Here is a 22734-nt window from a genome sequence, read left to right on the forward strand (position 1 = left end):
CATTAACACAATTCCATCTCCTCAAATGTGCCTATGGTTCAGGTTCAGCTCAGCTGAGGGGACAAATGCATGATGTGATATGTCTGGCTCTACATTCCTTCAGAACATACGGGCTTGCAGAAAAGTTATATGTGCACTTGCATGCAACAGATGGGACCAACTACTGCAGAAGTCTTCCAGAACTACGTCCCCAAAATATGTCAGCTTCATGTAAAAAGCTAAATGATTCTCATTCCTGTTCAGTGACGTTTTGTTGGATAAATAGTCTGGCTGCAGAAGTCTTCCAGAACCAGGTATGCTCTGCTATTTAAATTTTGCAATATAGGACAACATTCCGCTCTAGCATACACTTACCCCTATATTCTTTATAGGCTATTGCTGACTGTCCTATATGCCTAGGGCCCTATGCTACGGGGCGTCAGGGTAGCCCAGTGGTTAGAGCGTTGGACTAGTAAGTAACCGGATGGTTGAAAGTTCAAATCCCCGAGCTGACAAGGTACAAATCTGTCGTTCTGCCCCTCAACAGGCAGTTAACTCACTGTTCCTAGGCCGTCATTGAAAATAAGAATTTGTTCTTAACTGACTTGCCTAGTAAAATAAAGGTAAAAAAATATAATTTTTGTCAATTAATAAAAGCTTTAAACTTTTCCACATTATCATTTATTTGAATTCTTTGGAGATTTGCCCAATGCTTTGGATATGTTCATGCTATTAGGTCTACTGATTTTTGATTGTTTTATGTAGTGCGTTGTCCTAGTTTTTTCTAAAGCATTTATATGTGTGTGTTTCAGTGCACAGTTCAGCAATAGAAAATTAGAAAAGTAAGAAAGCATGAGAAATAATATAGATTGATTGAATTCAATTGGTTACTGTAACATATCATAGCTTTTTTGTATCTGTTCATAATCAGTATTCCAGGAAATGTTTCACAGCACTACGAGTTATTTTTCTCTCTCGCTTTACCAAGGTTTCTGCTGAGTATGAATGATTGTGTCATGGTATTTACTCTTTGATTGAATTACACTATCAGTGTATAGACCGTTTCTATTTCGCAATGATACTAATCTCTCATATTGATGAAAGACATTTACCACAAACAATGGTCCAGAGACCAATATCAAATAGAGGCCAAGCAGTAGCAGCTAATGTATTTATTTATCCTTTGATGAGCAGTGATCTGAGTAACAGATAGGCTTGTTACCATATAGAATCTATTTTTACATAGAGTTACTGAGCTTCACAATAAAAGGTGAGTAATGTCCAATCAGTGGGATAATACATTTAATCATCACTGATATGTCTGCTTTGGTTTTTGACATGAGACAACACATAGTTATCCCGTAGTACAGATAGCTTTAGAACTCACACCAATGTATGTAAACTAGTAGAACTGTGCAAGAGTCATACAAATTAGAAAGAAACAAAGATTTCGAAATATATTCGAGACCTATAACCCACGTGTGACAGAAAGTGTTAGCAAAGATGGCAGATAAATTAAGATAGTTCAATTAGGCCGTTTACCATTGAAAAAAAAAAAATATTGTTGAAAAGCGGTATCCCAAGTATTAATACAGTAAAGTACACACACCAAAGGGTAATTATTATTATTTTTGTTTCTTCTGTAAAATAGTGTTTTTAGACACAACTGCAAACTTCAAGGAGTAGGGCATTCAAGGCTTTGGTTTGATGGGAATTTGTAATGTCATAGGCCTCCCCCTTGCTTGAAGAACAATATTATGTTTCTTCAGAGAAAATATATTTGTAGTGATGTTCAATGTTTTTTTGTTATTGTATTGGAATTTGACATTTAAAATAAAAAAAAATAAAAAAATGTTTTTTTTTGAAGAGACGAAGCGAGGAACAACTGGGCCAAAAATCTATCTTCTCCCCAAAAAAAAACAGAAACAAAAGAGGGGCAAAAAAGAAAAAAAGAGGAAAGGCCCACCCCAACACTATTTCATGAAGTACAAGCATTTCTCTACAACCGCAATAACATCTGCTAAACACGTGTATGTGACCAATCAAATTTGATTTGAATTTATCTGGACCACCGATTGAGATGTGCCTTTTGATAAGTAGATCAGATGTTAAATGAGTTGAAAATAAGACTGGCGTGCCACCTATACAGTGCCACCCAGTGGAGACAGTACCACATGTGACATTACACAGAGGTTCCAAACGGAAGTGTGTTGTACCGAAAATGTGGCGCGAGACATAGCCAATGTTGTGTGTACATACACGTTCTTTTAAAGTAAAAACTTAATCTAAAACAGTTCCATCCACTGCATTTATTATACAATTTTGGAACTACGTTGTTGTATGAGACGGGCGGCATAGGAACCGGCGTTCATCAAGGCAAATATGCCCCGTAGACGACAGGTACGAAACATGTAGGTCGGAAGCTAACGTTACGGCGTTAGCTAGCTAGCTGGATAGAGCTAACTTGACTAGCTATGCTGCTAGCATAACGTTGCTAAAATGTTAGCTAGTTGTTAGCCAGTGGTCTCTATTATGCATTCGAAAGTATGTATGTTTCTTAACTAGCTAGATAACTTGATGCTAACTATCTAGTTAGCTACTGCAGATAACCCAAGTTAGTAATCTAAAATGGCCTCTTTTTACGCTTTCAAGGTAGATTGCTAGCTAATGCTACAATGGTGTTTTGCTAATGTTGCGTTGCCTATTTGGCTAACTAACGTTAACTGACTAGCTAGCTAGCTATTAATAAGGCTGTGTTTACATATCGATTTGTAGTGAGTAATTAGCTAGCTGTATATCTCATTCATGAGAAATTTATACATTTGAAGGAGCTAACGTTCGCAACAATTCTATAACCTAGTTAGATCCATCATGACAAGCAAATAGTTAACGTTAGCAAGCTACATATCGTCTAGTTACCTGGCTAACGCGTTAGCCCTACCGGTCTTACTTTTTTTCATTCTATCACAGAGTGTGCATTTGGGGAGCGGCTCTGATGGGACTGAAGATTCAGACTCCTCTGCAGAGAGAGAACAGACAAACAGCTCAGAGAGTGATGGAAACATACCCAAGAGAACACGCCTCACAAGAGCATCTCTACGCCTCAGCCAAAGCTCACAAGGTAAAGAAAGCCATGGGATGGGTGCTTTAGTTATGAATCAAAACCTACATTGCAACTGTAGTAGTTAGGCTAGCGAACAATGAGTCAATCACCTGTATAGGAGACCTTGTGAGGGCTAACAATTGCTAGAAGATTCCATTATTTTATCCTACATTGTCAGTGTAGCTGAATGTTGTGCTGTTTCTCCCACATGCCAATGTAGACACACCAGATGTGAAGCGAGTCGGCGACCATGACGAGTCTCCGCCGTTGACGCCCACAGGCAACGCCCCATCATCTGAGTCTGAGCTGGACATCTCCAGCCCCAACGCCTCCCACGACGAGAGTGTGGCCAAAGACCCCGCCCTCAGAGACTCAGACAAGGACCTCTCCCACCGGCCCAAGCGCCGCCGCTGCCATGAGACCTACAATTTTAACATGAAGTGTCCCACACCGGGATGTAACTCACTGGGTAAGACAAGTGACTATTTGTTTAGTGGCACCACTGCTAGTTTAGTGGATGCTGAACAAGACTTGTCATGATTCTTGTTAAGATTCTTATTATGAAATATCTCTGGTCAATTCATTTAATTATATGTAAATTCATTGCTTTTCTGTCTCTCGTGTTCCTTGCAGGACATCTAACAGGAAAACATGAACGCCATTTTGCGGTTTCAGGATGTCCTCTTTACCATAACCTATCTGCTGATGAATGCAAGGTAAATATGTAATGAAAATATTTGGCATTGCTTATTGAGGTACATTAACTTCATTGTCTCGTACAATGAGAGCTACAGAGAATCAAATGCCCAATAAGTTTATTCATCCTTTTTATTGACAGGTGAAAGCAACCACTCGCGAGAAACACGAAGAAGAATCAAAGGTGCAGGAGGAAAGCAACAGACACGCTACACGACATCAGGTCAAATTAATTAAATTCATGTTGAATACTTTTTAAGGTGATTCATTTTATCATGTAAAAGTAAATAAAGGGCCTCCTGAGTGGTGCAGTGGTCTAGGGCACTGTCTCACAACCGGCTGTGATCGGGAGTCCCATAGGGCGGCGCACAATTGGCCTAGCGTCGCCCGGATTAAGGGAGGGTTTGGCCGGGTGGGGCTTCAATGGGCTCACCACTCTCTAGCAACTCCTTCTGGCTGGCCAGGCGCCCGCAGGCTGACCTCGGTCGTCAGGTGAACGGTGTTTCCTCCAACACATTGGTGCGGCTGGCTTCCGGGTTAAGCATGCAGGTATTAAGAAGCGCGGTTTGGCTGTTCACGTTTCGGAGGACGCATGACTCAACCTTTGCCCATTGGGGAGTTGCAGTGATGAGACAAGATCAAAAAAGGGGGTAAAATAAAAAATTGCTAAAATCACAATGAATTCCTGTTGTGTCCACCAGATGCCCACATCAAAACAGACGAGATACAAAGAGCAGGTGACGGAGATGAGAAAGGGGAGGAATTCTGGGCTTCCCAAGGAGCAGAAGGAGAAGTACATGGTGAGACACAGGACAAATCTCCCCTATTCTAATGACTAGAGCGAGAATCATGTTTGCTATGGGGATCCTCTGGTCACTTGGCCCTTCCACCCCTACGGGAGGGCAGCTCCCGATCAGCCCAGTCAAAGCTCTTCTCTGTCTTGGCACCCCAATGGTGGAACAAGCTTACCCCTAATGTCAGGACAGTGGCCCATCTTTCTGAAAAAGTCTGAACCGCTACCTCTTTAAAGAGTATATTCAATAAAGCCCGTTTATTGACACAATCGGCACTCCGTCACCCAACTATTTTTCTTTCCATCGCATCTACAGGAGCATCGACAGAGCCACGGCAACACCAGAGAACCTCTTCTGGAGAACATCACTAGTGAATATGACCTGGAGCTTTTCAGAAAAGCCCAGGCACGCGCATCTGAAGATCTGGTAAGACAAAAACCTCAGTGCACCTTCATGCATAATAAACCAATCGTGTTTTAGATTATTGTAGATAAGATGTTCTTGGTAGTTTAGAAGAATTTCATATTTCTCCTCTCTCGTTTGCCGCTTATTGAAAACGCCACAGGAGAAGCTGCGGATCCAGGGACAGATCACGGAGGGCAGCAACATGATCAAGACCATCCTGTTCGGCCGCTACGAGCTGGACACGTGGTACCACTCGCCCTACCCCGAAGAGTACGCCCGCCTGGGACGTCTCTACGTCTGCGAGTTCTGCCTCAAGTACATGAAGAGCCAGACCATTCTGAGACGACACATGGTAAGATATACAGTGCCTTCAGAAAGTACCCCTCGACTATGTTATTCCACGTTTTGTTACAGCCCGAATTCAAAATAGATTAAATATTATTTATTTTTTCACTCACCCGTCTACACACTATACCCCATAATGACAAAGCGAAAACATATTTTTGGAAATTTATAGATTTTTTTTTTAACAGAAATATCTCATTTACATAGGCATTCCCACCCCTTTGCTATGCCACCCAAAATGTAGCTCTGGTGCATCCAATTTACTTTGATCATCCTTGAGCTGTCACGACAACTTGGTTGGAGTTCACCTGTTGCCAATTCAGTTGTTTGGACATACGTTTAGAAAGAAACACATGTCTATATAAGGTCCCACAGTTGACCGTAGATGTCAGAGCAAAAACTTGTCAAGTCCAAAGAACTGTCTGTAGATCTCCGAGATAGAATTGTTGTGTCTGGAGAAGGGCATAAAACCATTTCTAGTGTTAAAAGTTTTGAAGAGAGCAGTGGTCTCCATCATTGACAAATTAAAACAAATATGAAACTGCCTAGATCTGGCTGTCAGACCGAACTGGGTAAGAAGGACCTTGGTCATGGAAGTGACCGAGACAGAATTACAGAATTCCTTGGCTGAGATGGGAGAACCTGCCACAAGGACAACGGTCTCTACAGCACTTCACCAATCTAGGCTTTATGGGAGAGTGGCCAGTCGGAAGCCACTCCTAAGAAAAAGGCTCATGACAGCATGCATAAGGCAAATTATTCTGTGGTCTGATGAGACAAATTTAACTCTTTAGCCTGAATGCAAAGCTCTGTGTCTGGAGAAAATCAAGCACAGCTCATCTCCCAACGGGGAAGAATCATGCTATGTAGGATGCTTTTTAGCGTCAGGGACTAGGAGACTGGTAAGGATAGAGGGAACAATGACTGGAGCCAAATACAGCAAACTCTTGATGAGAGTTTCTTCAGAGTGCAAACGACCTTAAACTGGGGCATAGATTCCACGTTCCAACAGGATAATGACCCCAAAAATACAGCCAAAACACTGCTGGATTGGCTTCAGAACACGAATGTGAAAGTCCTTGAGGGTTCCAGTCAAAGCCAAGATTTAAATCCCATTGAAAATCTGTGGAAAGACTTGGGAGAGGGGATGAACAGCAATCTAGCTTAAGAGCTTTGAGAAAATCTGCAGATGTTCGAAGATTCTTCCAAATGGTCTACAAACTCCTGCAGCCGCATTCCTTTTGAGAAAAAGGATTTTCCTTTTTATCCTGACAAATGTTGACTCTCCTGAACACCAACACCGGAGTACAGTGTTAATGATATAGGGTCCTATCATGGTACAAAATTCAGGCTGTAATACAACAAAAATGCGGAATAAGTCGAGGGGTATGAATATTTCCTGAAGGCACTGTAGAAAAGCCAGTCCTATCACCTCTTAAGCTGGGGTTACACGAATCAACTTTCACACAATGTTTGTTGCAGGTTGCAAGTGACATCCTCTCAAGCAACCTTTGCTGATACTCGAAGCAACTCAAATGTGATTGAAACTGCATGCAACAGCCAATCAAAGTTTAAGCTCCTTTTGTCATATGTTTGGGAATTCTACTCACCCAATGACTTCAATTTCAGCTGAAACTCTTCAGAGAGGCCTTTTTTAATGGGGGTTTGAATGAGCAAATCAGTAGTGTTGTCTCCGTGTGTTTGTTAGGCTAAGTGTGTGTGGAAGCATCCGCCCGGCGATGAGGTCTACAGGAAGGGAGCCATCTCTGTCTTTGAGGTGGACGGCAAGAAGAACAAGGTGAGGGGAGCTACACACTTGAACTCACCCTGGACTCGTACACAACAAATGCTTTTTTTCCTGTCTCCGTTTTATTCTCCGGTCTAAAGAACAAAGTAATAATCATGGTTGAATTATTACCTTTCGTTTTGTCATGTCTCACATTTCTTCAGGGACCCTAACCCCACTGGTGCCTTGCACTCCTATAAAACAAGCTACATAGAATATGGATAGGTCACATACACTGGATAGGTGCAGTGAAATGTGTTGTTTTACAGGGTCGGCCACAGTAGTAGGGCACCCCTGGAGGAAATTAGCTCTAGTCTTACCTTTCGCCCTTACATTATCCCTGGCAAGGTCTTTGGGGAATTTAAATGGTGTGTGGTTTCCTTCTCCAGATCTACTGCCAGAACCTGTGTCTACTCGCCAAGCTCTTCCTGGATCACAAGACGCTGTACTACGACGTGGAACCCTTTCTGTTCTACGTTATGACTGAGGCAGACAACACAGGCTGCCATCTTGTGGGATACTTCTCTAAGGTACCCATCCATTATACTCTGTTCAAATTGATAGTGTCTCCCATAACTTTTTGATACGGTTTATAACGGAGCTTTTTTAAAAATTATTATTAGGGACGTCTCTGTCATTACTTTAGTTTTAAAGATGAGATTCAGACCCATATCCTCTGTTTTTTCAGGAGAAGAACTCTTTCCTCAACTACAACGTCTCCTGCATCCTGACAATGCCCCAGTACATGAGGCAAGGCTTTGGGAAGATGCTGATTGACTTCAGTAAGTATAGACTAACTCTGTTTTCCCCTTGTTAGATTGGCTACTGCAACTACAGCCAGGTGGCATTTCGAGATGCTGATTTATTTTGTTAAGCCTCCCAGGAATGACAACATAGTCTTGCTGGCCAAAAATGTATTTTAATGTCCTGAAAGCAACTTCTTTATGTGTTGTCATTACGTGTTTATTGCAGTAGAAACTACAGTTCCTTTAGCAGTTTTTTTGCTTTTCTCCACCAGGTCTCATTGCTATGTAAGTGCAGTCCATCTCATTACTTATTAGAACTGCTAGTGACCACCCTGCCGGCGCTCTCCCCTTTCTGTAGGCTACCTGCTGTCCAAGGTGGAGGAGAAGGTGGGCTCCCCAGAGCGGCCCCTCTCGGACCTGGGCCTCATCAGCTACCGTAGCTACTGGAAAGAGGTGCTGCTGCGTTACATGTACAACTTCCAGGGCAAAGAGATCTCCATCAAAGGTGACAGAGGACTTTACAAAGAACTGATTTTTGCAAATATGTTTTGGTGCTTAATGCCGTTCTTGACTGTTGAGAAAATATTTCCTCAACAATCTACAATTAGTTTAGGGTCAAAGGTGAGGGTTTAAAATTACCCGGGTAAATTATGTAGCTTGTTCCGGTCACACACACACGCCATACACTCACACACAATCTCCAAAGTGTCCTCTTTAAATTTCTCCCACATAAGCATATGTATTTTTTTTCTCATTTAGAAACGTTTTAATTTGGGCCTGTCCATATAGGCTAATTCTCCTCTCATAATGAATTAGTCCGTAGGTGGAGCATCAAACTGCTTAACGAACATGCACTAAGCATTAAACCTGGGAAGGCTACCTTTGATTTATCACTCTATTTGTCATGTATTTGCTGAAGCTTGTGTGTTTACAGCCCTATCAGTCTGTTTTATGGTTGTCAAGTCTGTAAATGTTGATGATTTAATGTTGTTAATTATTTAGCTTGTTCAGGTTAGCCTCAGTTTCATTTGAACACGTGAGAGGATTTTCTACCAAGCATTTGAATGACTAGGAACAGCATATGAAATGGTACTCTTGGCACGATTCAGTATTTTGAATGAGTGCGTGAAGAGCTGTGCGTTGTACTCGTGTGTGTGTTCAGAGATCAGCCAGGAGACCGCTGTGAACCCAGTGGACATTGTCAGCACCCTGCAGTCCCTGCAGATGCTTAAGTACTGGAAGGGAAAGCACCTCGTCTTGAAGAGACAGGTAAGTGTCCCCTTCATGAAGGTGTGTGTCATGACAATATCAACATCGGTTAACCCTTTATACTCTGATCCCATGTACGGGATCAAAAATGGGAGATTTGGTCACTGATAAGAGATTAAATTGGAACGCGGTGGCTGTACAGTAGCATACAGTAGCATACTGTACATTACATCAGAACTCAGGGTGTCCACTTTACGATGTATAGCTTTCAACTGACAGGCGTTCTAAACTGGACTACCACCCGCTAGCTACAAGTGTGCTCTGTTCAGTTCCTCCAAAGGCACAGCCAGGAAAGCTAAAAAAATAATAAACTCCTAGTTGAATGCTCTACTGCCTGAGCCCTACGTGTATTGAAATCACTGTACACTTTGGAGTGGCCACATGAAGAAACCAGTGAGACCTCTCACTCAAATCCTTGTAATGTTATATCTTATGTTGTATCTGCCCCAGATCTTGCAGGAATATTCGTATATATTATTGAATGTATTCAGCGTTTTTAGTATTGCCCGATTTTCTGTTATCGAAACAAATGGCTGCAAAAAGTACAGTGTCGGTGAAATGCACATAAAATCAACAGTGAATTCGGTTCCTGTTTCAGGTGAACTGTTTGTTCAGATCATTCTCAGAAGTTTTCTCTTTCAATTGCAACTGTGATCTTCTAATATTTTTTTCTGTTTGAGCATTTCAATTGGGGCCTATCCATATAGGTAAAGGGTTAAGTGATGTCCCCCATCATGTACCCAACAGTGTGGGACATCACAATATCCCATTCAGCCCAGTTTGTCAGTTAATACCCTAGGCGAGGCACCTAAAACCCGTGAAGGAGGAGTTCTGAACATTTGAGAGACTGCAAAATCAAGGATATGTCATGTGTTTACTGTAGCTTGTGTGTATGTAGCCCTGTCCATCTGTTTTATGTGGTTGCAGTGGGTTTCATAATTATTCACCCCCTTGGATTTCTTCACATTTTGTGTTGCAAAGTGCGATTTTTATTTTATTTTATGGATTTAATTGTAATTTAAAAAAAATGTCAACGATCGACACAAAATACTAATGTCAGTGGAAAACATTTTCATATATACACTACCGGTCAAAAGTTTTAGAACACCTATGCATTCAAGGGTTTTTCTTTATTTTTACTATATTTTCTACATTGTAGAATAATAGTGAAGACATCAAAACTATGAAATAACACACATGGAATCATGTAGTAACCAAAAAAGTGAACCAAATCAAAATATATTTTATATTTGAGATTATTCAAATAGCAACCCTTTGCCTTGATGACAGCTTTGCTCACTCTTGGCATTCTCTCAACCTGTGTCATGAGGTAGTCATCTGGAATGTATTTCAATTAACAGGTGTGCCTTGTTAAAAGTTAATTTGTGGAATTTCTTTCCTAAATGCGTTTGAGCCAATCAGTTGTGTTGTGACAAGGTAGGGGGGTATACAGAAGATAGCCCTATTGGTAAAAGACCAAGTCCATATTATGGCAAGAACCGCTCCAATAAGAAAAGAGATGACAGTCCATTACTTCAAGACATGAAGGTCAGTCAATCTGGAAAATTTCAAAAGTTTTTCAAGTGCAGTCGCAAAAACCATCAAGTGTCATGATGAAACTGGCCCTCACGAGGACAGCCACAGGAAAGGAAGACCTAGAGTTACTTCTGCTGCAGAGGATAAGTTCATTAGATTTAACTGCACCTCTGATTGCAGCCCAAATAAATGCTTCACAGAGTTCAAGTAACAGACACATGTCCACATCAAATGTTCAGAGGAGACTATGTGAAAAAGGCCTTTTAATGATCGAATTGCTTCAATGAAACCACTACTAAAGGACACCAATAAGAAGAAGAGACTTGCTTGGGCCAAGAAACACAAGCAGTGGACATTAAACCGGTAGAAATCTGTCCTTTGGTCTGATGAGTCCAAATTTGAGATTTTTGGTTCCAACCATCGTGTCTTTGTGAGATGCAGAGTAGGTGAATGGATGATCTCCACGTGTGGTTCCCACTGTGAAACATGGAGAAGGTGGTGTTATGCTGTGGGGGTGCTTTGCTGGTGACACTGTCTGTGATTTATTTAGAATTCAAGGCACACTTAACCAGCATGGCTACCACAGCATTCTGCAGCGATATCCCATCTGGTTTGTGCTTAGTCCCACTATCATTTGTTTTTCAACAAGACAATGACCCCAAACACACCTCCAGGCTGTGTAAGGGCTATTTGACCAAGAAGGAGAGTGATATAAGCGCTGTATCAGATGTCCTGGCCTTCACAATCACCCCACCTCAACCCAGTTTGGGAAAAGGAAAAGCAGCCAACAAGTGCTCAGCGTATGTGGGAACTCCTTCAAGACTTTTGGAAGAACATTCATGAAGCTGGTTGAGAGAATGCCAAGAGTGTGCAAAGCTGTCATCAGACAAAGGGTGCCTACTTTGAAGATTCTCAAATATTTTGATTTGTTTAACACTTTTGGTTACTTCATGATTCCATATGTTATTTCATAGTTTACGATGTCGAAAAAAGTAAAAAATAAAGATATAACCTTCGTAGGTAGTGACTGGTACTGTATATATTTTTTTAGATTAACGAAGAATAAAACGCTATACTGTACCTTTTTAAGTTTTGAACCCCCTGAGTCAATACATGTTAGTAACACCTTTTGGCAGCGATTTATAGCTGTGCGTCTTCTTGGGTCAGTCTCTAAGAGCTTTGCACACTTGGATTGTGCAATATTTGCCCATTTATTATTTTTTATTCTTCATGCTGTGTCAACTAACTTGGCCACTCAGGAACATTCACTGTCTTCATGGTAAGCAACTCTAGTATATATTTTGCCTGGTGTTGTAGGTTTAGGTTATTGTCCTGCTGAAAGGTGAATTCCTCTCCCAGTGTCTGGTGTAAAGCAGACTGAAGCGGGTTCTCCTCTAGGATATTGCCTGTGCTTAGCTCCATCCCATTTATTTTTATCCCAAAAACCTCCCCAGTCTTTGCCGATATCAAGAATACCCATACCATGATGCAGCCACCACCATGCTTGAAAATAAGGAGGCAGTTACTCACTGATGTGTTGGATTGGCCCCAAACATAAGGCTTTGGATTTAGGCCAAAAGGGCAATTCCTTTGCCGCGCTTTTTTTATAGGTATGTATTGTTGCATACAGGATGCATGTTTTGGAATATTGTTTTATTCAATATGTATTTGTGTTCTTCTTTTCTCTGTCATGTAGGTCATTATTGTGGAGTCACTACAATGTTGTTGATTCATCCTCAGTTTTCTCCCATCACAGCCATTGAACCCTTTAGCTGTTTTAAAATCACCAATGGCCTCATGGTGACATCCCTGAGCAGTTTCCTTCCTGTCCTGTAGCTCAATTCAGAAGGACGATTATCTTTTGAGGTGTCTGGGTGGTTTAATACATCATCTACAGCATAATTATTAACGTGACATTCAATATCTGATTCGTTATTGTTACCCATCTACCAATCACGGCCCTTCTTTGAGGCTTTCGAAATGCTCACTGGTCTTCGTAGTTAAGTCTATGCTTTAAATTCAATACGTGACCTAGAGACCTTACACATTAATGGGGGACAGTGGAAGGGGTAGTCATTCCAAAATCATTTCAACCCCTTGTGATTTAAGACAAATTTTTCTCCTGAACTAATTTAGGCTTTCTTAAACAGAGGTGAATACTTGACCTATATTTGAGTTATTTAGGACATTTATATATTTTTCTTTTCACTTTGACATTATGGATTGTTTTGTGTAGGTCACTAACAAAATCACAATTCAATCTATTCCATTCCCTCATTGTAACGCAACAAAATGTGAAAAAATCCAAGGGGGGTGAATATTTATGATAGCCACTGTATTTCATATCTGTAAATGTTGATCATTTTATGTCTGACTCGGTGCTCTTGAATGCGAGGCAAATTCCTCAAGGGCCAATAAATGAATTGAATTGAACTCTCCCTCACAGGACCTGATCGATGAGTGGAAAGCTAAGGAGACCAAAAGAGGCAGCAACAACAAAACCATCGACCCCAGCTCACTTAAATGGACCCCGCCCAAAGGGACATAGGCTATAGGCTCACCAGTGAGCCACTTAATAAACTTGACTTTCTTCTACCACACCTGCCGGGATAGGAGTCCTATCAATACCACAGTGATCTTTCTTCTATCACACCTGCCGGGATAGGAGTCCTTTCAATATCACAGTGATCTTTCTTCTGTCACACCTGCCGGGGTAGGAGTCCTATCAATACCACAGTGATCTTTCTTCTACCACACCTGCCAGGATAGGAGTCCCATCAATACCACAGTGATCTTCTATCACACCTGCCGGGATAGGAGTCCCATCAATACCACAGTGATCTTCTATCCCTAAACCCACCCAGTGGCTGTCCCTTACTTGTTTTTTGTGTCTGGAGGAACTCTTCCCTTTTTACATTTCGACTTGTATTTATATTTTAGTAATATGTCACCATGTAACCATTCAATCAATTCTTGGCTGAAATATTGTTAAACAATGACGGTTACAGAATTTGAGTTGATGACTTGTTTTAAAAGATCCACTTAAAGATGAGCTATGAATGTAGGTACATCTCGTCTGAGCTCTGACACTAGTGGATCACATGAGTGTTTTTGCTTCTTTGTCCACCAAAAATATATACATAACTGACCGGCTGCGTCATTCCTGGCTATTTTATTTCATTCAACACAGTTGCGGTTGTTTGCAGAGACAAGTACATTTTTGGGGGATGGAATATTCAATAATCATCAGCATGAACTTTGATACCTTAGATATAGCATTTTGTTTCTTACAAGTATGAGATACAGTTTGGTTTTGTATGGTAGTCCTTTTTGAGTCTATATCAAAATTGTATAGGTCATGAAAACAAATCTCTTTTTTTTTCTAGCTTTAGTAATATTGGAGTTGGTCCCATTCCTCTTGTGAATCTGCCAAATGAAGAAATAAAAAATATGACACAAGTGAAAATGTTTCGTTTGCATTTAGTCAACACGAATGCAAGTTTTACATGTATGTTTTTAAATTGCACAGTAAAACTTGTATTACATTTTGCAAACTGTACATTACAATGTTACAAAGTGCTCTCTGGTTTTAACCGTAACATCAATGTATATGACAGACCTGGTTGTGTGTCTGATCCCTCAGCGATATCGACCGCAGTGCTTGGAGCATCTGGAGTGATCCTCGTGAACGATTCTGCAGCACAAAACATTGCATTTGGTTATGACACGCGACTGCAATTGTTGACACCAGTTTTAAATTTGACTTCTCTCTGCTGTGTGTTTGTCTAAAAAAACAAATGCCTTGAGATTTCAAATGATATATATCATGCCATTTAGCAGACACTTTTAGCCAAAGTGTTTTCGTCATCCGTGTATACATTTTGACGTATTGGGGGGGGTTCTGGGAATTGAACCCACGCTGCAAGAACCATACTCCTCTACCAACTGAGCTATAGAGGATTTTATATGAAGTGTAATCATTCTTACCCCCACTTAGTGCTCTTCTTCCCATAAGTCCAACAAACATGTCCCCTTTGTTTCCTGTTTAAGACATCACCAGGAAAGAGTCATTTAAAAGGAGATGCATATTTTTTTCTCATGTTAAATGTAAAACATGTTTTAAATCCATATAATGCAGAAAATGTGTTATTGTTATGATTTAGATACTGAATAATCTACAATATAATATATGGACCAGAGTGTACTGTATACCACTATTCTAAAAATATTTGTTTTGTTAGTCCATTGTGCTATACTCACGTTTTCTATCCACTTTAATAGGCTGCGGCTGATCCTCTGTAATTAAAGGGACCTGATAAGAACTCAAATGTATTTGAGTTCAAAATATTTGCTTTTCTTGTCAATTAGATATAATACGTACTCAACATACAGTACGCATCATACAATTTAGTATTCTAGTCTATCTCCTTCAAGATCCCTTTTCAAGTCATTAATTCTTGTTATGGACAGGCAGAATGTTATAGTGCTTACCTGAGCGTTTGCCCATGAGCCCGTAGAACTGACGGGCTTTGGATCTCTTTATCAGACTAGCCACTTGGCTGGACAATCTCTCTTCCAGTGGCTCATCCTGGCGAAAGGATTAAAGAGTCTTTTTTTTCCACAACATTTTTTTTTCTTGATTTATTTGTGAAAAAGCAATGTTCGATTGCGACAATTATTACTCGCAAATATTTTTTTGTTCTTGGTTCAAATCAGGAATATACTAATGATATAAACTCGTCTTGATAATAGAAATCTAAAACGTTCCACTTACCTGCCAGTCTTTTGATACCCAGTGTTCCTTGTCAACACTAAACGACAATCCTTGGTATGTATACACCAGTGCAAACAGGGTAACTATTACCAGCTGGAATTTCAAGATATCCATTGAATGTGATGATACCAGGCAAAGCTATATTCAAATAAGACTTTTTTTATTTATTTTTTACTTAAGAAGTATATATCTTCAAGAAATAATGATAGTTGGCTGCTGAGTGAGCTCAGAAAAGGTCTGCTATCTTCTCTGATGGATTGCGGACTGAGTCTATTCCCTGTCGGTCTGATCCTGCACTGAATACAACGTCCATTTTATAACACAGTACCCCGTACAACCTCATGTTCCCTCCCCTCTGGACGCCATCAAATCATCAAGCTCATACTATTATTATGCAACATTTAACAAATATGACGTGTTTTTCACATCATGCAGAGAGATGCATGAAATATGTTTTTGAATACTTGTAGTATGCAGGTCCATCGTTAAGGAAATGAAATATAGGTGAGGCGAATGCAACGAGCTGTCGTCCAGTTTGAGCACTTGGACTGATGAGATATGCATAATGCCCAATATCCAATTTACAGAAAGGGCCATTGTGCTTGTACTTTTATAATCCTTGGTTTGCTTTAAAAGTTTAACCTGGTGCTCACCTCGTTCCCTTGGGTTTGATTGGGATCTGAGTGTATGTATGTGATTCACAGTTAAATATTTGCATTTTTTTCAAATTTGGTTCTGTAATTTCCATGTTTATCAAACCTACAACCAGAACTCTATATTTGCCAGAAACATAAGTCAGCAGCCTCATGTTTGACCTTCTGATCTTTCTCTTTGATGTGAGAGTGCTTGAAAACTGCCGCCTGACATCTTTGAACAATGTCTTGTTAATAATGGCTCCTTGTAACCCAGTCAGTGTTTGCCTGTTCATTAATTGGCTCAGTGAATCATACCTAGGACAGGTCAGCCCAATATAGACCTCATAAATAACTTTTTTTTTTTTAAATGACATAAAAACAAAACCAAGTGGATAGCTAAATGGCTCATTCAATCATCTGAACTTGAAGCCGTATGTCTTGAGAAAGCGGTGTGTACTAGGGTATAGTATGGTGAGTGATCGGGTTGGATACCGCTCTGTGACTGTGTCTCATGTCGGCCGAAGTGGGTTCAGCTGAGATGAACAGAGCACCAGAGAATCTGACACTCTCGTATGGGTTTTACACTTCAATAATAAGCCACATTTTAGTGACCTACTTCAGGCTTTTCTTGAGAGAGATGGCTATAGCGAGCAGATGGTTTTTCCTTACAGCACTGAGGGTAGTGCGATGTCCAGCTGAGAGCGACGCTCTCGAACCACTATGTTGTGCTGGCACAGCTGAAATGTTTTTTTTAATATATTTATTTTTGAGACACATCGACTAATAATTGTTTTAAAAAAGCCATCCATTTATCTCTAGAGGATAATTAGTGTAGCAAAGCCTTTTATATGATATTTGGTTGCTTAGTCCATAGACATTAATAACTGCTTAGTCATTCAAATGCTTGCGGTTTTACTTCAATCATATAACCTTTTCATTATTAGCAATACATTTTTTCCAGTATAATCCGGCTACAAAATGTTTTCAAGGAGCAATTACTTGTCAATCGGGTGTTCTAAGGATGTCCTCTTGAAATGTGGGCAACACACACATCAAATGCTTGGAACTCTGCACAGGTGCTCCACAAAGCAAGGAAAACAGGGCAATTTGAGCTGAAAGGCAATTACACCAGAGAACAACCCTCGTGTCATGTTCCCACAGACGCGACGGCTAACGCTGAGTGGCAAATCAAAGGGAATCGGAGGACCTTCATTTGCATGTGAAATGGCTTCCTACTTCCTGTAACGACTAGGGCCATTATGCTTCCATGTTACACAGAGTGAACCAGTGGCAGTCGAACAACCCCAGCCTTCCACTGGGGATTGATTTGGACTTGACATAGATCACTGCATTCCTTCTATTCCCGCTTTTTAAAGAAATTGTGTCATTGCAATTTCAGGAAACTCAATGGGAAGTCGACATGGTAATTCACCCATTTGCTGCGTCGTCTCCGTGTCATTTGAATGTCTTCTCATCTAACGGTAAAGGTGACATTTTCCGTCAGGCGCACCGCTGCACTACTCTATGAACGTGGCCACGTCATGCTACTTCAAAGTCCAATCATGTCCCTACAATAACCATGTTCAGAATGTCCTGGGTACAGTACTATCCAACAGAAAGTCAACGGGAGGCTGCTATCTTCACCATGTCCATAGCTGCCGAACTTCTCAATGAAAAGGGAGGGATGCACTGCTATTGGACTTTGCTCCATAGAGAAATGATCCGATTTCAAGTATAATGTGTTTCCTTGGAACCTCTTGAACCCAGCTACTTAGCTGCAAAACTGTTACTTTTGCCTCGAAAGACTTCCTTGGTGGTCTGAGACTCGCCCGACGCTAGAAATATTCTGACATCTTTACATGCCTGAAATCTGGGAGGATTCTTCAGTGCCTGTTTTGATCTGAAGTATACCTGCGCTGACAAGTACAGTAGGAACAGTCTGTACTCTCTTGGAATTGGTTCTCTTTCAAAGATTTTTGTTGTTCTTGATTGGTTGCATCCTTCACCATGTACATGGACGAAGTAATGGGACATGCCAAATTGATTTGTACCCGGTAATGGCCTCCAGAGTCCTGTGGAAGTAGGCTATTATTACATTTGAGCCCTCTTTGCAAAAATGTGACTTGTGCGTTCCTGACTTCATTCAAACTTATTGCTTTCTTTTGATGATGTGTGGGTTGTACATTTAATGATTACTTTGAGAATGGATTTTTAACCAACCAGTGGAAAGGTCCCAGAATGGCGCAAACTGCTCAACCTGCACACTGGTCAATCCATATGGGTAGACCAAGGTATCATATACTAAAACTGTACTTATGTCACAGGTGTGACTCATTTGCAACGTTTAATCTAAACAAGTATTTTTATTGGTTCATTGCCTGGCCATGTGACTTGCGCTGCACGTATTTAAACCCACCTGTTTTGTGCTTCTTGGTGTCTGTCAACAGGAAATGATGGGGCGGCAGGGTAGCCTAGTGGTTAGAGCATTGGACTAGTAACCGGAAGGTTGCAAGTTCAAGCCCCCCAGCAGACAAGGTACAAATTTGTCGTTCTTCCCCTGAACAGGCAGTTAACCCACTGTTCCTAGGCCGTCATTGAAAATAAGAATTTGTTCTTAACTGACTTGCCTAGTTAAATAAAGGTACAAATAAAATGCAGTCTGTAGGCATGGTGGAACTTTTGAGAAGAGCCTGTTTAGTGAGAGAAGATGGCTAAAAGGGAGTATTTAAAAAAATAGAATGTATGAAGAAATGGTTTCCTGCCTGCTGGACTGTGTCGCTTCCTCTGCCTCTTTTTGTTTGGTTTGTGTTGGTTTATTGTATTTTAAATAGCATGGTTTGTAAAGCTAAAAGAATAAGAAAATGACACGAAGTGTGGACATGATTTACGGAACTGGAATGTGAACTGAGAATGTGTCTGAACTTTGATTTCAACTTGTGGCGAAAACTATGCCTTCAGGAAATAAATGTTAACTTCCCTTTTTTGTTGTCTGCCTCTGCTTCACTCTAGCTCAACCCAGACCTAGAACCTGTCACTTTCCACCCAAAACAGAGGCCTCTACCAACCAACCTGTGATATACGACACCAAATGTCTTGAGTTGTGGCCTGTAATCTGGTGTTGACAGGTACTGTGTGTTATCAGATGGGCAGGCTGCCACAGATCGTAAAATGTGAGTTTAGTCAGGACGCGGCCTATCCTCACCTTCCATTGGTTTGATAGAGCTGCATTAATGGCCCCTAAGGCTCCTTGTCTTTATTCCTCATTGATTATCTAAGCACAATCTGGGGTTCATCTTAACAGGAACAAATGAGTCCGATCATGGAACTAAGTAGGGATGGCTTAGTTGGGCTACTCGGGTGACCAGAGGGGATTTATTGGTCTCTGAGAAATATTCATGAAAGGATTTCCACTAGTGTTAGCTATATCACACTGTGTTCAAATATTGTTCAATGTAATTAACTGACAATATAGAGACCGCATTGTGTATTTCAAGACTACACAACTTTTTTTCTGTGCTGGCTTGTTAACAGATCAAATCGTGATTAAATGACGACACCCGCTTGCCTGTTTCGTTTTCAAAATGCCGCAGGGTTAAGACTTGTCAAGCTGGCTCTTGTGGAATGTAGCCTTCTGCTCAGTAGGCCTGACATTATTCAAGTGGTCTTAGACAAAGTTCCTGTTTTAGTGGGGGGTAAATTATTAGGTTTTGGGTTTAATCAAATCAAACTTTATTTGTCACATGCGCCGAATACAACAAGTGTAGACTTTACCGTGAAATGCTTCCTTACAAGCCCTTAACCAACAGAGTTAAGAAGAGTTAAGAAAAGATTTACAGAGTAGACTTAAGTAATAATGAAAAAGTAACACAGTAAGAATAACAGTAATGAGGCTATATACGGGGGGTACCGGGTCAGTGTGCGGGGGTACAGGTTAGGTGAGGTCATTTGTTCATGTAGGTAGGGTTGAAGTGACTATGCAGAGATAATTAACAGCAAGAAGCAGCCGTGAACAAAAGAGAGGGGGGGTCAATGTAAATAGTCCGATGGCGATTTTAGCTGTTGAGGAGCCTCTTGGTCCTAGACTTGGCTCTCCAATACCGCTTACCGTGTGGTAGCAGAGAAAACAGTCTATATTTGGGTGACTGGAGTCTGACAATTTTATGGGCTTTCCTCTGACACGCCTATTATATAGGTCCTGGATGGCAGGAAGCTTGGCCCCAGTGATGTACTGGGCCGTTCGCACGACCCTCTGTAGCGCCTTAACGTCAGATGCAGAGCAGTTGCCATACCAGGCGGTGATGCAACCGGTCAGGATGCTCTCGATGGTGCAGCTGTAGAAACTTTTGAAGATCTGGGGACACGAGCCAAATCTTTTCAGTCTCCTGAGGGGAAAAATGTTTTGTCGTGCCCTCTTCATGACTGTCTTAGTATGTTTGGACCATGATAGTTTGTTGGTGATGTGGACACCAAGGAACTTGAAACTCTCGACCCGCTCCACTACAGCCCCGTTGATGTTAATGGGGGCCTATTTGGACAGCCTTTTCCTGTAGTCCACGATTAGCTCCTTAGTTTTGCTCATATTGAAGGAGAGATTGTTTTCCTGGCACCACACTGCCAGTTCTCTGACCTCCTCCCTATAGGCCGTCTCATCGTTGTCGGTGATCAGGCCTACCATTGCTGTGTTGTCAGAAAACTTAATGATGGTTTAATAGTCACATGTAGAGGGTTGCAGATGTAATTATATGGTACAGTGAAATTAAGCTCAGAGTTCCAACAATGCAGGACAAAGTGAAATAATTAAACAGTTAGTGAGAATGCCAAACTGACCTTGGATCAGTATAAAAACACATCTTCCATGCGCATTATAACCAAAAACATCACATAAAAACAATATATATAATAAACATTTTGGTCCGGCTTATATTCTCTGATAGAAAATATATATATATTTTTGTGTGTGTGAATTTGACCCCTTTTTCTCCCCAATTTCGTGTTATCAAATTGTTTTAGTAGCTACTATCTTGTCTCATCGCTACAACTCCCGTACGGGCTCGGGAGAGACGAAGGTTGAAAGTCATGCGTCCTCCGATACATAACCCAACCAAGCCGCACTGCTTCTTAACACAGCGCGCATCCAACCCGGAAGCCAGCCGCACCATTGTGTCGGAGGAAACACTGTGCACCTGGCAACCTTGGTTAGCGCGCACTGCACCAGGCCCGCCACAGGAGTCGCTGGTGCGCGAGCCCTCCCTAACCCGGATAACGCTAGGTCAATTGTACGTTGCCCCACGGACCTCCCGGTTACGACAGAACCTAGGCGCGAACCCAGAGTCTCTGACAGTACAGCGCCCTTAACGACTGCGCCACCCGGGAGGCTAAAGACTGAAAATATTTTAACTTCTTAGTGCTGAGATCCCACTAACGGGATCGATATGACAACAGCCGGTAAAAGTGCAGGGCGCCAAATTCAAAACAACAAATCCTATAAATAAAATTCCTCAAACATAGAAGTATTTCAGACTATTTTAAATATACACTTCTTGTTAATCCCACTACAGTGGGCAATTTCAAATAGGCTTTACGGCAAAAGCACCACAAACGATTGTTAGGTCAAAGCCAAGTCACAGAAAAACACAGCCATTTTTCCAGCCAAAGAGAGGAGTCACAAAAATCAGAAATAGAGAGTTAATCACTAACCTTTGATGATCTTCATCAGATGACACTCTTAGGGCTTCATGTTACACAATACATGTATGTTTTGTTCAATAAAGTTCATATTTATATAAAAAAATCTCAGTATACATTGGCATGTTATGTTCAGTAGTTCCAAAAACATCCGGTGATTTTGCAGAGAGCCACATCAATTTACAGAAATTCTCATAATAAATGTGTTATGCATGGAAGTGTTATGCATGGAACTTTAGATACACTTCTCCTTAATGCAACCGCTGTGTCAGATTTCAAAAAAGCTTTACGGAGAAAGCAAACCATGCAATAATCTGAGTACGGCGCACAGAGACCAAATAAGCCAAAAATATATCTGCCATATTGTGCAGTCAACAGAAGTCAGAAATAACATTATAAATATTCACTTACCTTTGACCTTCATCAGAATGCACTCCCAGGAATCCCAGTTCCACAATAAATGTTTGTTTTGTTCGATAATGTCAATTTATGTCCAAATAGCTACTTTTGTTAGCGCGTTTTGTAAACAAATCTAAACTCACGAAGCGCGTTCACTAGGAGCAGACAATGTCAAAGTTTTGTTACAGTCCGTAGAAACATGTCAAACGATGTATAGAATCAATCTTTAGGATGTTTGTAACATAAATCTTCAATGATGTTCCAACCGGAGAATTCCTTTGACTGTAGAAAAGCAATGGAACGCTACCTCTCCCGTGAACGAGCATCAAGAGTTTGTGGCACACCACTGACTCAAAGAGCCCTTATGAGCCCCTCCTTTACATTAGAAGCCTCAAATAAGTTTCTAAAGACTGTTGACATCTAGTGGAAACATTAGGAAGTGCAACATGACCACTTTCCCACTGTATGTTCAATAGGGAATGAGTTAATAAACGACCAACCTCCGATTTCCCACTTCCTTGTTGGATTTTTTTCTCAGGTTTTTGCCTGCCATATGTGTTCTGTTATACTCGCAGACATCAT

At 41.0% G+C, this 22734-nt stretch overlaps 2 protein-coding genes across 6 annotated transcripts; one reads left to right on the top strand and one right to left on the bottom strand.

The window, feature by feature from the left end:
• Positions 1 to 182: 182 nt before the first annotated feature.
• On the top strand, positions 183 to 14120 carry LOC109865443 (histone acetyltransferase KAT7). 4 transcript variants are annotated; one of them, XM_031799080.1, is made up of 14 exons: positions 183 to 293; positions 2950 to 3100; positions 3303 to 3551; positions 3716 to 3798; positions 3921 to 4001; positions 4480 to 4578; positions 4888 to 4998; positions 5126 to 5329; positions 7031 to 7120; positions 7498 to 7638; positions 7797 to 7890; positions 8213 to 8359; positions 9017 to 9123; positions 13106 to 14120. In XM_031799080.1, exons 1-14 carry the CDS (start codon positions 198 to 200, stop codon positions 13205 to 13207), a joined length of 1755 nt encoding a protein of 584 aa, XP_031654940.1. In that variant the 5' UTR covers positions 183 to 197; the 3' UTR covers positions 13208 to 14120. The 4 variants fall into 4 exon arrangements, with proteins under 4 accessions (XP_031654940.1, XP_031654941.1, XP_020309232.1 ...); XM_031799081.1 differs by having other exon boundaries at positions 5138 to 5329; XM_020453643.2 differs by lacking the exon at positions 183 to 293 and adding an exon at positions 2135 to 2379 and having other exon boundaries at positions 5138 to 5329.
• LOC109865444 (protachykinin-1-like) lies at positions 13813 to 15817 on the bottom strand. 2 transcript variants are annotated; one of them, XM_020453644.2, is made up of 6 exons: positions 15434 to 15791; positions 15151 to 15247; positions 14920 to 14955; positions 14647 to 14700; positions 14279 to 14353; positions 13813 to 14085 (listed from the first exon to the last, which is right to left on the bottom strand). In XM_020453644.2, the coding sequence occupies exons 1-6, from the start codon at positions 15545 to 15547 to the stop codon at positions 14048 to 14050; spliced, it is 414 nt and encodes a 137-aa protein (XP_020309233.1). In that variant the 5' UTR covers positions 15548 to 15791; the 3' UTR covers positions 13813 to 14047. The 2 variants fall into 2 exon arrangements, with proteins under 2 accessions (XP_020309233.1, XP_020309235.1); XM_020453646.2 differs by lacking the exon at positions 14920 to 14955 and having other exon boundaries at positions 15434 to 15817.
• Between the last annotated feature and the right edge of the window lie 6917 nt (positions 15818 to 22734).

This window comes from Oncorhynchus kisutch, linkage group LG20 (assembly GCF_002021735.2).
Source record: "Oncorhynchus kisutch isolate 150728-3 linkage group LG20, Okis_V2, whole genome shotgun sequence".
Classification (NCBI taxonomy): Eukaryota; Metazoa; Chordata; class Actinopteri; order Salmoniformes; family Salmonidae; genus Oncorhynchus; species Oncorhynchus kisutch.